Below are 17,685 nucleotides of genomic sequence, written 5' to 3'. Positions count from 1 at the left end.
AGAAGAATATGACATTTGAAGCACAAGATCGCATAGTAAAAAAGCTGAGGAAGGGAAGATGTCTGAGAGATGTTAAAAATAGTTTCCTGCAAAGATGTGTTGAGACTTGGAACAGTTTGAGTGAGGAAGTGGTGTCAGTAACGAGTGTGCAGAGCTTGAAAGAAAAATTGGATAAGTGTAGATATGGGGACCACACCAGCGTAAAGCCCAGGCCCTGGAAAACTACAACTAGCTAAATACACATAATAGCGTTCTTCAGTGCCAGTCAGTCAATCACACTGGTGGGTGTTACTCACTCTCCTCAAAAAGTGGTAAATTTTTTAACATTTATAATCAACACTATAGACAATTTATGACAGGTGTGTGTGTGTGTGTTCAAGTTACTCAGAATGAATAGCTCTATAGGATGAGAAGGGTAACAAGAGCCATGTTGCTGTTGGTGTTAACCCCTTCAGTACCATGATGCATTTACCTATTCATTCTGGTGACTATTTGGTGATTTTCTACAGCTTCAGAAACTTATGTGTGGGATTAAAATAGTGAAGACTGTGGCCATTAATTTTCAGACCTCCATAGATCCCTCCTAATGTCAATAAAATGGTCTAATCGTGCACAAATCTCAAGGTAAAAATACATCCCAGTACTGAAGCGGTTAAAGTAAAATAATACTGAAAAATATGTCTTGATTTCAAGCTGTGGTGTGTTGGGAGAAGCTTGTAGGAGTGTCCCCAAGTGCCCTCTGGTGGGCCAAGAACAAACAGTGTCTCAAGCTGGATGGTTGATTGTCTCTGGTCTCTGAAGGATTTTCCAGTACGGACTTCATAAGGTCTGCATGAAGATGTCTAGCTTTCCGTCACAGAGTAAAGGTTTAAAATGAGTTAGTCTGTCTGACTCTTAATCTCCTGACTTGTTCCAACTGTCTAATCAAACAGCAAGGATGGGTCATAGATTGAAGGTGGTTCACCGCTTCTCTGCTGTTGATTACAGAGCTATATTTTACAGTAATAGAATTGTTTCCCTGTGGAATTCTCTGCCTGATGCCATTGTAACTTGTGCTTTATGATTTTCAGTACTAGACAGTGAATTACTACTCAAGGCACATCCTTCCAACCCATATTCAAATCAGGTTGCACAGTATCTAACACTGATATTTAAGGTCTGGCATGCTGGCAGTTTTAGACCCACCAAAACTCTTATGAAACATTAAAGTCATGCTATATGGATTGGCTGTACCAACCAGGGGAGTATGGTTCACATGTGGGGGGGAGATGGTCTGCTCATACTTTTCTTTTAAACAGGGTGGAATGAAAAGCTTTTCATCCTTTTAACTCTCCTCTGACTAACAGACTGACTGTCTGCAGCTTCTCTCTCTCACTACTGCAGTGTTGTATCTCTTGCTGTCTTTCACTGCTATTTTCATGCCAACTGCTCTTCTGGTCTTGGTAACTGCATGCCTCTCCTCCTCCCTCCTGTCCTTCACTCATACCACAACACTGTCTTCCTTCTCTCACCACTACTCTGTCCACCTTTCCAATGCAAGAGTTAACCAGTACTCTCAATCATTCACCACCACTCTGTCCACCTCTCCAATGCAAGAGTGAACCAGTATTCTCAATCATTCACCACTACTCTGTCCACATCTCCAATGCAAGAGTGAATCAGTACTCTCAATCATTCACCACTACTCTGTCCACTTCTCCAATGCAAGAGTTAACCAATACTCTCAATCATTCACCTCTGTCCACCTCTCTAATACAAGAGTTAACCAGTACTCTCAATCATTCATCTCTTTCTCTGGGACTCCTGCCGGCTTCTGTGTTTCCACTTTCCTGTGACTTGAATTCCTTCAAAAGGAAGATTCCAACTGACTTATCCTTTGAAGTTTGATTTTTCTCTTTGGCATTCACCTAGGGGTCGGGCACCTACGTTGGCCTTTTTTTTCCCCAGAATAATTGTTGCTTGTGGCCAGTAGCCGGTGGCTCTCGGTGTCCTCAGCGTCACTGTTGTTGCAGGTGGCCAGGACGGGTGTCCTGCTGACGTGGCGCCCTCCCACCGGCTTCCCCGAGGGTTCCTGCAGAACCAGCTGTGGCGTGTGCTGCCAGGAGCAGCAACATGAGTGAACAGCAACAGCAGCAGCAGCAGCAGCAGTCTGCCTCAGGTGTGGGAAGGTCCAGCCATGGTGGAAAGAATGACCTGGAGGCAGGCAGCTCCACCCACAGAGGAGAGAGAAAGCTTGGGTGTCAGCTGTGTGATAAAACCTTTACATCCAAAGGGTTTAGAATACACATCCTGAGGCACAGTGGTGTTAGAAATTATGAGTGTCTGGATTGTGGAAAGAAATTTACCACAATGTCTGAACTCACCACACACACCCTGACACACAGTGGTGTTAGAAATAATGAGTGTCTAGAATGTGGAAAGAAATTCACCAAAAAGTTTGATTTCACCAGATACACCCTGACACACAGTGGTGTTAGACATTATGAGTGTCTGGAATGTGGAAAGAAATTCACTGATAAGGGTTACCTCACCGCACACACCGTGACACACAGTGGTGTTAGAAATTATGAGTGTCTGGAATGTGGAAAGAAATTCACCAGAAACTCTGCTCTCACCACACACACCCTGACACACAGTGGTGTTAAAAATTATGAATGTCTGGAATGTGGAAAGAAATTTACCACAAAGTCTGGTCTCACCGCACACATCCTGACACACAGTGGTGTTAAGAATCATGAATGTCTAGAATGTGGAAAGAAATTCACCAGAAAGAGTAGCCTCACCATACACACCCTCAGACACAGTGGTGTTAAAGACTTCGAGTGTGAGGAGTGTGGCAAGAAGTTCTATAACATTGGTGCTCGCAACAGCCACGCCTTCAGACACACTGGCTTGAGGGAGTTCAAGTGTGATGTTTGTGGCAAGTGTTTCAAGACTAAGAGTGAAATTGCCCAGCATGTGAAGATCCACTTTTGAGGTGGTGTGTTGTGTGGACCAGTGGTGGCACACCCACGCCTGTGGGAGTGTGTGGTGGTGGTGGGCGGTGTGTTTCTTTTCCTTTTTTCTCTCCTGTTACCTCCTCCTAACCCTGGCAACTTGAGCATTATTCTTTTTTTAAAGAATCTTTAGCATTTTTTGCACCAGGGTGTGTTTGTCTGGATGTAGCATCACACTATAATACAAGAACACTATGTCCACGGTGTACAAAGAAGACAAAAAAGCAATAAAGAAAATCATCTGCAGCAACGTCACTCCTACCAGCGCAGACACAAGGCTCAACTCTTGTCTTATATTACAAGTCACACAAACGCAAGACTGCCAACCTCGTCATGAAACAGCTGTTTGCCTCCAGTGAGCCCCGTGCAGGAAGTAAACATCGTGTACCAACACAAATGCACTGTTGGTGATTGTAGTCACCTAAATTCAAGGTACATCGGCTTAACAACTACTACCATGTCAAAGAGTATCACCGCTCACCTCCAAGCTGGCACAATACGCCGCCACTATGTCAACAAACACTGCCTTGTGCCAAAGAGAGCACATGGAGCTTGGCCACTCATACCGCTGTCCCCCTATCACCCCCAGGGCCATGGGGAGAGAGCCACCCTGAACCTGTATTGCAGTGGTGGGGAGTGTGTCCCCGCCAGACCACCTACCATTCATATAATATAGACTGAACTGTACATAACAAATAAAAGGAGGAAAGGATTACATTGCTTCCGTGGCCCTTGTGGGGAAGAACCACTTAGCCTCTTAACAGAGAGAAGATAGAAATACTAGTAAAGAGAATATGGAAGGTATAAGAAGTAGTAGTAGAAATAGAGATGATAGGAATAAAGATGCAAACAAGAAAGAGAAGACAAACCACAATATGATAAAGGTAAAGATAGGAAAATGAACAGAGGATAGATAGAAAAAATATTAGCTAGATAGATGTGTCTTTATTGCGCAGTCCCCACCCAAACACCGCGATGTCCAACAGGTCTCCGCTCCCCACAGAAGGCTGGGAATGAGTGGCAGGAATAATAATAATAATAAAAAAGCTACCATACCACTTATAGTCATTTACTAACTATTACTGACTTGTACTGACTACTTCCCGCGTGACTGACCCGTGTTGGCCCATGCTCAGTACCTCCTTTAAACAATATCTGTCCCATCTACTGTAAAAAGGGCAGCATTACTGGCATCAAGATTGTATTGGTGGCAAGATGTCAGTGAAAAAGAATTATTTCATCCTAGAACAACTTGTATTTTGAGGTCCAGCAGTATTAGCAGAAAGTGGCATTAAGTGTGTGGAGTAGACAGTAGCCAGTGTGAGGGTGTGGCAGCGTGTAATGTGTATCGCCAAAAACAAGTCACTCGGCTCTTCAGAACATTGCTCCTCCGATGACAGTCACTCGGTCACTCGGATCCCTCGATCACCCTTCTCCTGCTGGTCACAAGAGCGGAAATCCAGGACAGCCGCACACAATGGGCTTAAAACATGGAGGACAAATGTTCAAGAGAAGAGAAAGTGTGGAGAGGTGGGGAGGAAGAGGAGAAAGAGTAATAATAATAGTTTACGAGAGCTGAAAGTGGCTAGGTAAGAGGAAGAGGAGTATGAAGTATGGATTGAGATTCCTTCCCACGTCTATCTTGAAAGTAAATTTTTCAAGCTTGAACCCGATATTTGTGGTTCTTTCTTTGCTACTGGCTATAACTTTGCAACAGTTTTAACCCCTTCAATACCGGAACACATTTTTACCTTGAGCTTTGTGTACGAATAGACCATTCCATTGACATTAGGAAAGGTCTATAGATATCAGACGATTAATGACCACAGTCTTCACTATCATACTCCTCCTCATGATTTTCTGAAGCTGCATAAGATCGCCAAATAGTGAGCAGAATGAATATGGAAACGCGTCATGGTACTGAATGGGGTTAATGTGCAGAGTCTAGGCTACATCCATATTGTGCGTGACATCTTTATTATTACATTTTAGTTTTACAGACGAACTCTGCACAACAAATACCACACCAACACTTCATCCTTTTATCTTTATATACGCCACTAAGTAACAGAGAAAACCATGACATTACAGCAAAATCCTGGTTTGTCTCAGTGACCCAGGGAGTCCTTCCGCTTTCCTTCTGCAGGTGTGAAGGCCGCGGCGGGGTTGGAGTGTCCCACCGCCCAGTGTAAGGCAGACTGTTTCAAGAGGCAAGTTTTGAGTCGAGTCCTGCCGTTCTTCCTCACAATTATCAAGTGTTCTCGTGGGTCCTTCCTTGTGCCAGCCTGCTGAGGGAGGGAGAAGGGAGAGAGATGACCAGAGGAGAGAGAGAGAGAGAGAGCAGAGAGACAAAGGTAAAGAAGAGAGATATGTGAGTGAGTGTTCACCATTTGAGCCTGTACCTACAGGTCATGCAAGGTTGACTCGGCTTGTTTGTTGGGTGTGTTTGCAGTTTGAGCCAACCATGGAGTCTGTGGTGTGACTCATGTTTCTGTGGTGACAAATGGAGTGAATTGATTGGTGCTTTGTGTCATTTCCGTGACTTTTTTCCCCAAGTTGTGACTTTTTTCACCTCCAACTTGTGTCTACTTGTCATTCCTAGTGGTCTTGGGGGACCTGTGGGGAATCGGGGTTTTGGGGTGGGGGAGCATGAAATTGAGTAATGTGCGTTGCAAAAGAGGTCAGAAATCAACAAAGTCCATCAAAAAATCCTTTGATGGCGGCGGCGGTGGCTGCTGCGGCGAGCATTGGTTTGTTATTGTTGAGTGTTGTGTATTCACTACATTTAGCGGAAACCCCAAAGGCTGACTAACCAAACCCAACATTGTAACCCAGGCGGCAGACCCCCACAAGGCTTACCAAACAAACACTACCATTAAAACCTTGTAGCGGGGAGCAGCACCCCACAGGGCCCCTTCCAAGAGTTACTCACCAAACCAGACATTGTTACCTCCTAGAAGGCCTTTTAATGCTGTTTTTGGACGATATGTATTGCCTCAACCAAATGGCAAGTGGGCATTTTTTCTTTATTGTTTCCAGTCATTGACCAGCTTTCCCTTAATGGTCATCCAGCCAAACACCCATCTCATCATCTCTCCTTTTCTCTTTTTTTTTTTTTTTTTTTTCCTTTGCTTCACTTCCCAGTTTTCTTTCTTTTCTCTTTTTTCTTAGTTCATATCTTTCCTCATCCAAATGTTGTTACGTTCTGTCTTACCAGCCAGCTTTTCGGCCGTTGCTAATATTTTTTCCACCCCAACATGTGATCTCATTTTAACTTTAAGTGGTCTTTTAGAAGTGAAATGTATGTTAGTGCTAAACATGTCTCGGCTATTACACAAGTTATATAATTACTTAAGTGTAATCTAACAACTGGAGATTCCCACACTGGACCTATGAGAGCAGATGTTGACCTCAGCATGGTCTCCAGTTGGTAGTGCATGCAAAGAAAATAAGTTTGTGGGCTTATAAAGACATGTGGCTAACATCAGCCCTGCTCTCACTGATATATGTATAGAAACAAAGGAAATAATTATGTACAATTCATACCCTAACAAGCTGGAATGAAAAGGTTTTCATTTTATCAACTTCTCTTCTTTGACCAACGGACTGTCTGACTGTAGCCTCTCTTTCACCATCACAGTGTTGCATCTACTGTCTTCTACCAATATTTTCATGCAAACTGCTCTTTAGGTCTAGGTAACTTCATACCTCCCCTGCCCCCTCCTCCTCTATCCTCCCACCACTACACTTTCTTCCTTCTCTCACCTCTAATCTGCCCACCTCTCTAATGCAAGAGTTAACCAGTACTCTCAGTCACTCATATCTTTCTCTGGTACACTCCATCACTGTTGTTGCAGGTGTCCAGGCCGGGTGCCTTGCTGGGCTCTGACGTGACTCCCTTTGCCTTCCCCAAGGGTTCCTGCAGTGGAGGGGTGAGGACGGGCAGCAGCATGAGTGAACAGCAGTCTGCCTCAGCTATGAGGAGGTTCAGGATTGCTGGCAAGAATGACCTGGAGGCAGGCAGCTCCACCCACAGAGGAGAGAGAAGGTTTGTGTGTCAGCAGTGTGATAAAACTTTTACATCCAGAGAAGGACTTAGACGACACACCCTGGCACACAGTGGTGTTAAAGATTATGAGTGTCTAGAATGTGGAAAGAAATTCACTACAAAGTCTCACCTCACTTCACACACCCTGACACACAGTGGTGTTAGAAATTATGAGTGTCTGGAATGTGGAAAGAAATTCATCAGAAAAGGTCACCTCACCACACACACCCTGAGGCACAGAGGTGTTAGAAATTATGAATGTGAGGAATGTGGCAAGAAATTCACCACAAAGTGTCATCTCACCAGACACACCGTGACACACAGTGGTGTTAGTAATTATGAGTGTGAGGAGTGTGGCAAGAAATTCTTCACCATTGGTGCTCTCGACACACATGCCTTCAGACACACTGGCTTGTGGGAGTTCAAGTGTGATGTTTGTGGCAAGTGTTTCAAGACTAAGAGTGACATTGCCCGGCATGTGAAGATCCACTTTTGAGGTGTTGTGTTGTGTGGACCGGTGGAGCCACATCTACGCCTGTGGGAGTGTGTGGTGGTGGTGGTGGTGAGTGGTGTATTTCTTTCTTCTTTTTCCTCTTGAGTTGCCTCCTCCCGACCTTGGCCTGGCCTTCCAATCTTTGGTCCTCAGCACAGCCAGGTGAAGCATGCCTTCAGTGGGAACCGGTCTCCCGAGGGTGTCACCAAGGCTCTCCATCTCCAGCAGGACGTGGCGGGGGTCAAGATGGCAGGCAAGCAAGTAAGTAAGTAAGTAAGTGGAAGTAAGAGTGAAAACATAAGTGGTGGAGGTGATTGGAGTAGTAATACCTTATTCCATTACCTAACCTGGCAGTGCAAGTACCATGTCAGAATCAACACTAAGGACATTGTCAGTCACTGTGGTACTAGATACACCTTTTAAAACACAGACAGACAGACCACCACTTAGGGCACTCCCCTTCACCACTGGGGGTGTGGAGGTGTGAGGTGTGAGGCTGCAGGGGTGAGAAGACCATGCATGGTGCTGGCTGGCTGTGAGGACCCTAAAGGACTGTGGTGGTGGTGGTGAGTGTGAGAGGAAGGACGTGGTGGTGAGTGTCAGCGTTCCAGTGTGTGCAGTGTGTGTCCTGTCAGTGTGGCTGATACATGATGCATAGTGTGTACTGGGCTCCTGGAAGGGTGTTCAGTGAAAGATACATAGATACAGGATTGTATATGTATGAATGTATGTAGTGGTTGTATAACAGCAGGATATGGTCTGAGAGGACATACACAGCCCAGGCCAGCCCCCCAGCCCCCCCATCACTGTATGTGTCACCACTCAGTGTGTGTGTTGTGTTGAAGATAATGTATTAATGAATGCTTTTGTTTCAGGACGTTGGTGTGTGTTGGATGCCTGCGTGACTCCATGCTACGCTGGCCTGCCACACCACAGGATACATTGATGATAGTGTCACCTCAGCACACACTACACTGTTGTCATGTGTGGCAGTGCCTGTAAGGACACCACACCCCTGTGGTCTGTTATTGTAAGGAGTGTGTTTGTTGTATACTGGGATACAAGGTAGAAGGAAGCAGTGTACACCTAGTTTTGTACTTGTTGTATTGTGAGGGGTGTGTACTTTGTGTATTGTGGGTTGTAAGACAAAGTAGTAGTTTACACCTAGCCTTGTGTATCTTGTGAGGGGTGTGGACTTTCTTGTATTGAAGTTTACAGGCAGTGTTGTATGTACTGTGTTTGTGTTGTGAGGTGTAAGGAGAGGCAGACACTTGTAGTGTGTGTGTGTGTGAGAGTGAGTGAGTGAGCCCCATGATCAAATTACTGCCTGGAGTTTCATTAGGCAACTGGTGTTTGTGTAATTGTAAAGTATCTTTTTATCTCTATAACCATTAACCAGTGCTGCTTTAATGGTGTTTTTGACATAATTGGTTTACATCTTAATAATATTTTTAGCTACATATATTTACAGTCTAAAATGTCTGTTTCATTAGACTGAGTACTGTAACAATGTCAGTGAGGCATATCTGAACACTGCTTAACCCCTTCAGTACTGGGACACATTTTTACCTTGAGTTTTGGATATGATTAGACAATTTTACTAACATTAGGAAGAATCTATGAAGGCCACAAGATTAATAGCGACAGTCTTCTTTATTTTAATCCCCCACATAAGTTTGTGAAGCTGTGTAAAATCAGCAAATAGTGAGCAGAATGAATATGGAAATGTTTTGTGGTACTGAAGGGGTTAAGTGTACCTGTGTGTGATGACTGATTCCTTCCAAGGCACCTGTAGATCTGACTGTACTGAGATGTGAAGTTGTGACTAATATATTTTTGTTGACCAGTGTTTCTCTTCTTGACCAGATAAGTGGGTGTTCTTTCCTGCCTTCCCTCAAAGTATTCCCTAGACAGTTGTGTAGCTGGCCTTGCAGTCCTTTCAATTTCCAGGAGTCTTGAACAGCACACCAGCAAAGATTTTCATAGATTTGTTCCATTACATTGAAGTCAGTGGAATAGTGCAACCTTTTCTGTCCTGAGTGATGGTGTTGTGTCTGTCACTTTCAGCAAGTCTTCTTGTCAGATGCAGGGAAAATAAAAAGAATTAGGATAGATGGATAGGTAGGTAGATAGATAGATAGATCATAGGACAGATAAGAAGATAGATATGCATGAGAAAATGTGTGTATTCCTGCACTGCTTATCAGTTCTCTGTGGTGTGTTGTAAAGAACACAATCATGAACAGAGGCGGTAGAAATAGAGAACAAAAGGAATGTAATAGTCTGCCTCTTAGATGCTACCTCGTTTTTATCTTTATCCGCGGAAGATGCAAACACTCACTGTGAAAACTACCTAACATTTACTGTTTTGACAAACAACCATTGCTGGACACGATAATGATAAAGAAAGAGCTCACAATAACCAATACATTGATATCTGAATTTTGTATAAGTAAAGTATCTCATTTGTAATATATAGTTGTCACAGACATTTATGCTTGGGTAGACACGTACTGCCGTCACAGACACCTGCAGTGGTGGTGGTGGTGGTGTAGCAGGACATACGGTAATGATGCAAGGACGTTATATTGATGGAGACGCCGCGCGCCAATCCCGCTGTACTAAAGTGACGGGAGTGGGCGGAGCTTACAACCCAAACATTGGCCTCTCCTGTGTTAAGCAGTGGAAATTCCGCTTTCTTTTCATTACTAGAGGAAATCTAAGGAAGAACTGTTGGTTTAACTTATGTAAACCACATTATAGTTTGCTAAATATGTCAGGTAGACCTGTTATTAATGGTGTTAGTCCGAAATAGCTGCAATATTGAAGGAAATACAGGACATTTCCAGGAGAAATTATGCAAAAAGATTGATTGATTGATTGATACATTTATTGTTGAATTAATAAATAATTACAACAAAGGAGGAGGATGGGCCTTGCCACCCACCCCCTGGGCAAAGACTTAAGGTTAAAGTATCACAAAAATAACTCTGGACAGTATACACAGCAAGAATACAAGTATTTCAATAAATAAATACACATATTGCACACCTTATTGCCTAAGACATCCTACAGTCTGGGAGCAAACTGAGGATATTCCCTGAGTATTTCCTTGAGGGTGGCAGAGTCTAGGAGATGGTCAATGAGGCTGTACAAGTCATGCTGACCTTGTGGCCTAAATTTAGCAATGAGAGGACATTCCATGATATAGTGACGCAGAGTGTGTCCCCTTGGTGCAGCACACAGCACACACCAGGAGAAGCACTGACTTCCCAAAAGTATTTGTAGCCTAATCTGAGCCTCATTGCCACCCTGTCATGTGATGCAGTGTGTCTCCCGTAGGTGTAAGCACAGCTCTGGGAGACATGTGCATAATGAAGACTAGTGCTACTGCCCCTATGGCAACAAAGCTCCAACTGATCACTAATGCTACTTTGTACAAAGTCCTTAATGCTACTCTTAACATAACCCAGAGTGTACTCAGTGCCAGGGTTCACTGCATCATCTTGTAGGGCACACTGAGCAAGGTGGTCTGCTTTTTCATTTAGCGGGATACCCATATGAGAGGGTATCCAGATGAAATGGACCGTGGCACCAGCAAAAAATTGACTTATTCTCGTTTGATGGATGACAAGGAACTAATAGTGAAGCAAAGTTCCAGTGATTGATGCTTTGCCAACGCGTAGTGACATGAAATCATTCTAAATAAGAGAGAGAGTATATTGACGTGTTAAGTAATTGCTAAACCAAGAACACTCAACCTTCAGGCCAAGTTTCACCTGCTCTACAGTTTAGTTCTCCTTCATTTAAATGCACATGTATACATACATGTCTACATCTACATCTGCACATGTGTATACACGTGACCTTGTTCAGTAATAGGTTTGCCCCAAAGACAGTTTCCACCTCATCCAAGTCCATCAAAGCTGGAAAACACTATTATCTCATTTGTGTAAATGATTTGCCGTCTAACTCTTGGTGGCACAGTATGCCACGACTATTGCGCGTCTGTTAAGGTGACACACATGGTGGGCTGCGGCCTCCAAACATGGACATAGGACGGAAAATAAGGAGCGTAACTCGGGCATTCCCATGTGTGTTCAATGGGCGGCAGAGGGCCGGCGGTCCTGGCTAGTTTTGCACCCTGGGCGAACAATGTATTGGCGCCCTCCCCCACTGCCCCTCTTCCCCTTACCCCGGGGAAGGACATGAGGTATCACAATATTATGGTATTGTAATAATGGAGAGGTGTCAGTGTATCCCCCGCACCCCTTCCCTTGCTTTCCCCTGCGTGACTCTCTCTGTAGCGGCAGGTTGATCCGGGCCTGCTCCCCTCCCCCATCACCTTTTCTGACACAGACACACACAACCTGTGTAACTCTCACCAACAAGTTGACGCGATAATACCGCCCGGCGCCCACTGCACCAACTTCACATGGAAATGACCGCTAGTAGGCTACAAAACCAACGATTTTTTTTATTTTTATTTATTTTTTTATTTTTTATTTATTTTTATTTTTTTTTTTTTTTTGAGGATGCTCGCGCGCCTCCAAATAGATTGCGCCCTGGGCTATCGCTCACATTTCCCATAGCAAATACCGGCTCTGGACAGTGGCATGGTGGGATGGTGGCAGCCTGGGAGGTGGTCTTGTTCCAGCGAGGGCAGGCTGTGTGATAAACAAACATGGATAGGTAGGCAGATAGATAAGTAAATATATAAGATAGATATGCATGGAAAATGTATATATTCCTCTACTTATTATCACTTCAGTCTGGTTTATTGTCAAAAATATTCATATATCAAGAGGCGATAGAAATAGAGAATGGAAGAAATAATAATAGTGCTTCTGCCTTTTCAGCACCTGGTTTGTTGTCCCGCGGGTGTTGCCAACACTCGCGGTCCAACTAGATACAATTTGATATTTCCTACTTAAACAAATAACCACATTTGGACACGACAACGAAGAGAAAGATGCCACAATAACCAATAAATCGATATGTGGTATTTGTATAAGTTTAGTATCTCATTAATAATAGATTTAGTAACAGATAGTTATCATAGACATTTAAACACACGTACGTACTGCCTTCACAGAATACCTTCTGCTACGATTTGAAGTGGCAGGCTGCAGTTGTGCTCTAGTGGTGGTGGTAACAGGTGGTGGTGGCAGTGGGCTTATACTGACTCGTGCACACCCACCCACCCACACACACACACACACACACACACACACACACAAAAGTGACAGTTTTTAAGCAGCAGCAAGCACCAAGCACCAATTAAGCGGCCAGACATGCAGTGCCTACCTTCACCACAACCCTCTATACTGCCTTATCTTCATCAATTAAAGGTATTTATAAGGCTATTCACTTACTTTTAGGTTTCCTTGACATATGAGAGTGAAAACAGTACGCAAATATTAAATGGTGATAAGTATAACGATCATTATAGAAGCAGTACGTCTGCATTAACCGCTGATATTTGCTTCCTTCATTTACCGTAAGTCAAACATGTGTCAGAATGAAGCCACCAGCCTAACATTTAATATCGCGTGGTCAAAATTAAGTTTCCGGCCTATATGGCTTAATTCTGGCTTTGAGATGATAGAGATATGAAGGTTTGGCACTGCTGTTCCCGGTGTTGCCTCCAGCCGCCTCCGCCCGCGGTCCTCCAGCCTGCTGGGTCAAATACTTTTTATCAAATATTTCCTGACGGTAATATTACGCTTCCATGGTATGTTTTTATGGTTTCTATAAATGTTTCGTTGTGTTTGAAGTGATTTCCGCGCCTGTATTGGGTGAATATGTAGCGTTTAGTGGTGTTTTATGGCGTATGTTAAAGGCTTTTTAAGGGTCAAAATTTCTATTTTCCTTTTTTGAGCTTTTTTATTTCAAGCTGTAAGTGGGCCTTTATGATATAAAAACATCACCCTTGCTCTTTTAAGTGTGAAATCAATCTATTGAGTGAAATATGTGGACTTTGAAATGGAGTTTGGTGCTGTTGGAAAAAAGTCTTATTTTTCTTTATTTTATTTGCTCACGTTTCTGGTTCTCGGTCTAACTCGCTGTAGAATGCCTTAAAAGATAGCTCAGACTCCGTGAAATGTGATAAAATACTCGCCAAGTGAAAATGGCTTGACTTTGCAGGACGTTTTAGGAAAGTATTGTTGAAAATGTTTTATACTTTTAACGTAATTAATTTAGACACTTTTTAAAAACTAGTGAAGCTGGAGATATTTTGATATTTTGAAAATTAATTTTAGTATTTATCACGTCATAAAATATCATGCATTCGGCCGTGGCTTCGTTTTTTCTAAAAGTCATTTTTGAAATGAAATGATTTACGTAATTTAGCCGAGTCCCCCTCGTTCCCGTTCTCTGATGGCCACCGCCCCAGGCTGGCGCCTCTTTTCCAACACCCCAGTTCGTCAATATTTTGCCTAATATCTAGTGATTTCTACGTGTTTTCGTGTGTTTCTAGGTCCACGTGTGTAGATATTGGTAGCAGAAGGTGGAAGAAAGGAAAAATAAAGGAGGATAAGTAAGAAGGAAGGAGAAAGGGAGGAGGAAGAGGAGCAGCCAATTCACTATACTTAAGTCACCCTTCATTTCCTCAATATTTTGTCTAACATCTAGTGTTTTGATGTGTTTCTAGGCTCAGGCGTGTAGATGGAAGCAATAGAAGGAAGGCGAAGGAGAAACAATGGAGGAGGATGAAGAAGAAATGAGAAATAGAAGCGGAATAGGAGAAGGAGCCAAGGTGTAATATTTAGGTAAGTGTCCCTTTTAATCTTTACGTTCACTATAATGCATACTGTTGGTTTTGGGATATATTTGGGGTGTTTCAAGTGTGTTCAGTAGTGTTGCAAGGTGTTATAGGTATATTTTTGGTGCATTTTGAGTGTTTTCAGTGTGTTTTAGGCCTTTTAGGTATATTTTGCTTACCTTGAGAATGTGGATTGAGATGTGTTTCAGTATTTGCATGTTTTGGGAACATTTTGAGGGGTTATGTGATGTTTTGAGTGTTTTAAGCTGTGTGGGTGTGTGTTAGGAATCTTTTGGACGTGTGTGGGGGTGATTTGGGTATATATTGGGTGTTTTTAGTGAGTTTTAGGTATATTTTGAGGGGTTGCATGAGTTCAAGAGTGAGGGAAGGGCAGCTAAAAGATCTAAGATATCTACTGGTGGAAGGAAAAGACTTGGTGAGAAGGGTAGCAGAAGAGTTGGTGGAGAGTAGGCAAGGGAGATGGATAAAAAGAGTGGCACAGGAGCTAAAAGATCTGAGAGAATTAAGACTACTGAAAGGAAGCATACAAAATGAAACAAAGGAAAGTATATCAAGCATAATGAAAACTAGGGACACACAGGCATGGCGAGAAGCATTAAATGATAAAACTAGTGTAACTCTGTACAAAGAACCCAGGAAGGAGATTGGAGGGCAAGATGCGGTATACACTAATGACATAGCATCAGATATCCTATTTAAATGTAAAACAAACACCCTAAAATTGAATGATAGGAAAAGATTTTCAAATGGAAGCACAGACTGTTGGCTGTGTAGTGGTGACAACGAAAATTTAGCCCACTTCCTTCTCTGGTGCCCTGCCTATGCCACAGAAAGACACAAAAATAAAACAATACAGCAGCCATACCAGGAAAATACTGAAAAAATAATAGGGGATCTGCTTTTTAACAATACAGACATACAACCAACAAAAACAACTCTGCAAAAATTTTGGAATGTAAGACAAAAGAAGATCAAGGAAATAGAAGACGATAACAGAAACCAATAAGTGAAAGAGGAAAAGACCCCGACAGCCAGAAAAAAAACGTCAGGGAGAGCCGATATAAAGGCATCTCTCCCGACCTATAACTCAACTCAACGCTTCTCCTCACGCCCTGCCACACAATTACCAAGTGTTCTCGTGGACCCTGCCTTGCTGAGGGAGGGAGGCGGCCACAGGAGGCTTGGGAGGAGAGACAGAGGCGAGACACTGCGAGATAAAGGTAAAGAAGAGAGAGACGTGTGAGTGTTTACCATTGGAGCCTCTGCCTTACCTGGTGGCGAGAACTCCCTCCACCACGGAGTGACGCCTCCTTCAACACAGCTGATGCTTGCCTCACACACTGCTGCCTTAATGCTCTTCAGCCAATGCAAGGTGGACCAGGATCATTTGTTTGTTTGTTGTTTTAGGGGTGTTGATGATGTGTGTGTTTGTATCGTGAGTGTTACCTGGTCACCTGGTCACCTTGTCACCTGGCTGGCCCCTCAAGACCATCGGGAAGGAATGCATCTCCGCATCACCGTGTCAACCAATTTTTGTTCTTGTTTCTGAACCAAACTATTGTTTTGTTTATTTATTTTGTACTTTTGATCTGTTGTGAATGAATTTGCACGTTATTTCCGTCACATGTCAGTAGTCTAGGTGTTTACATTCCCCTGTTCTCTTAAAAAAAAACACCCGTGGTCTGTCCCCTTTGAAAGTCCTGTATTGCAATGGGAAAAAAAATATAAAACACCCAAAGGACCACAAGTTTTGACAGTTGCTGGTGTGGAGAGACTGGCTGCAGGATTCTAACAGTTCTACACCAACACCAACATTGCTTTTCTCATCCTTGTCATCTTATAGAGCTTTTTCATTCTGAGCACTGAACCCACACACCAGTACTCTCAATCATTCATCCCTTTCACTGGTAAACTCTGGAAGTCTCTCCCTGCATCTGTATTTCCAACTTCCTACGACTTGTCTTCTTTTAAGAGGGAGGTATCCAGGCATTTGCTCCTCAACTTTGGCTGACGCTTTCCCACTTTTTAGAGAGCCAGCACTCAAGTGAGTTTTTTTTTTTTTTTTTTTTTACCCTTGGCTGGCCCTCTCCCCTACATAAAAAAAAATATATATATACCTGTCAAATTATTTATAACGGTGACAACAATTTTCAAGGATTTACCAGTCTTGTGGGTGAACGAGTGCTTGTCATGGAGTGGCGGGCAGTGATGAATGCCGTTACAAGAGTGTTTGTTTGTGTGTACATATTGTCACTTTATTCACGCAGCATGAAATCAATAGTGGTGATTGGTTCCTTTGTTTAAGCCTGCAGTCACTGACCAGTAAACCTAATGCAGAATAAATTGAGCCAATCAGAGCAGTTTATGGAGAAAAGTGACAGAATGGACAGGGTGGTGCCTTCATTATGTCCAATGTATCGACAGATTTTATGAAGAGAAATAAGGTAACGACTACATATTAATTCCTTGGCGTTCCTCATCAGGTTAGGCTAGTCTGCTCTGATAAGAAAGGATTGATTTCTAATGAGGAAGACAGTGCAGTGCTTGTCTCCTCAAACTGGATTACATTAGCTAGGTTAGGTTAATGCCTTCAATACTGAGACACATTTTTTACCTTAGGATTTGTATATGATTAGACCATTTTTTGACATTAGAAAGGGTCTATGGAGGTCAGAAGATTAATGCCCACAGTTTTCACTATTGTAACCCATGCACAAGTTTCTGAAGCTGTGTAAAATCACCAAATAGTCACCAGAAGAAATATGGAAACACGTCATATTACTGGAGGGGTTAAAGTCATGGTGAGGTTAGTTTTATTAAATAGAAGGTTCCAGTATGTTGGCATGGGCAGCGGTGACCAGCCATGGCAGCAAGTACTCTCCACAGCAGTAGCAGACAAAATTGTGGACTGTTGTGCTGTGATAAACAAAACTTCTTCTTTTTTTTGTATTTTGCTCTGTTTTTCATTAAGCTTTTTCGTTTTCATTGCAAGACAGTACCTTCTGATGGGCCAGAGTGTGTTGTGGGGGAACAGTGGAATATAAAAAGTACTGATTTGTAATGGAAGCAAAGTGCAGATACATTTATGATAGCTCGAAAACTGCCAGAAAAAATGTATCATCTTGAAGTGAGATGTTTGTGTAAGACTGTACATCTACCCTTACCACCACCACCACCACTGCCTTCACTAACCTATGCTGTACAACTAGCCTTACCACCACCACCACCACCACCACCACTGCCTTCACTAACCTATGCTGTACAACTACCCTTACCACCACCACCACTGCCTTCACTAACCTATGCTGTACAATTACCCTTACCACCACCACCACTGCCTTCACTAACCTATGCTGTACAA

At 43.1% G+C, this 17,685-nt stretch overlaps 1 protein-coding gene and 1 long non-coding RNA gene across 10 annotated transcripts in view; both read left to right on the top strand.

Moving 5' to 3' along the window:
- Positions 1 to 9,383, top strand: part of LOC123503034 (zinc finger protein 100-like) — a 10,925-nt gene extending 1,542 nt beyond the window's left edge. The window contains exons 2-6 of one of the 8 annotated variants that reach the window (XR_006674292.1): positions 694 to 810; positions 2,013 to 3,428; positions 5,143 to 5,350; positions 6,854 to 7,798; positions 8,413 to 9,383. Coding sequence is in view for 4 of the 8 variants with exons in the window: in XM_045252417.1 (XP_045108352.1) it covers positions 2,113 to 2,976 (864 nt within the window). In the remaining 4 variants the exon portion in view is untranslated. Of the gene's footprint in view, positions 1 to 693; positions 811 to 1,947; positions 3,429 to 4,247; positions 5,674 to 6,853; positions 7,803 to 8,412 lie in introns of those variants that run through there. The other 7 variants (XR_006674291.1, XR_006674293.1, XM_045252440.1 and 4 more) reach the window with 7 other exon arrangements.
- The window catches only part of LOC123503070, a 28,213-nt gene that overhangs the window by 3,211 nt on the left and 7,317 nt on the right, over positions 1 to 17,685 (top strand). The gene's annotated exons all lie outside the window — the stretch shown is intronic.

Source organism: Portunus trituberculatus, chromosome 2 (genome assembly GCF_017591435.1).
Source record: "Portunus trituberculatus isolate SZX2019 chromosome 2, ASM1759143v1, whole genome shotgun sequence".
Taxonomy (NCBI): Eukaryota; Metazoa; Arthropoda; class Malacostraca; order Decapoda; family Portunidae; genus Portunus; species Portunus trituberculatus.
The sequence above is the reverse complement of the archived record's forward strand: the minus strand, read 5'-3'. Positions and strand labels throughout refer to the sequence as shown.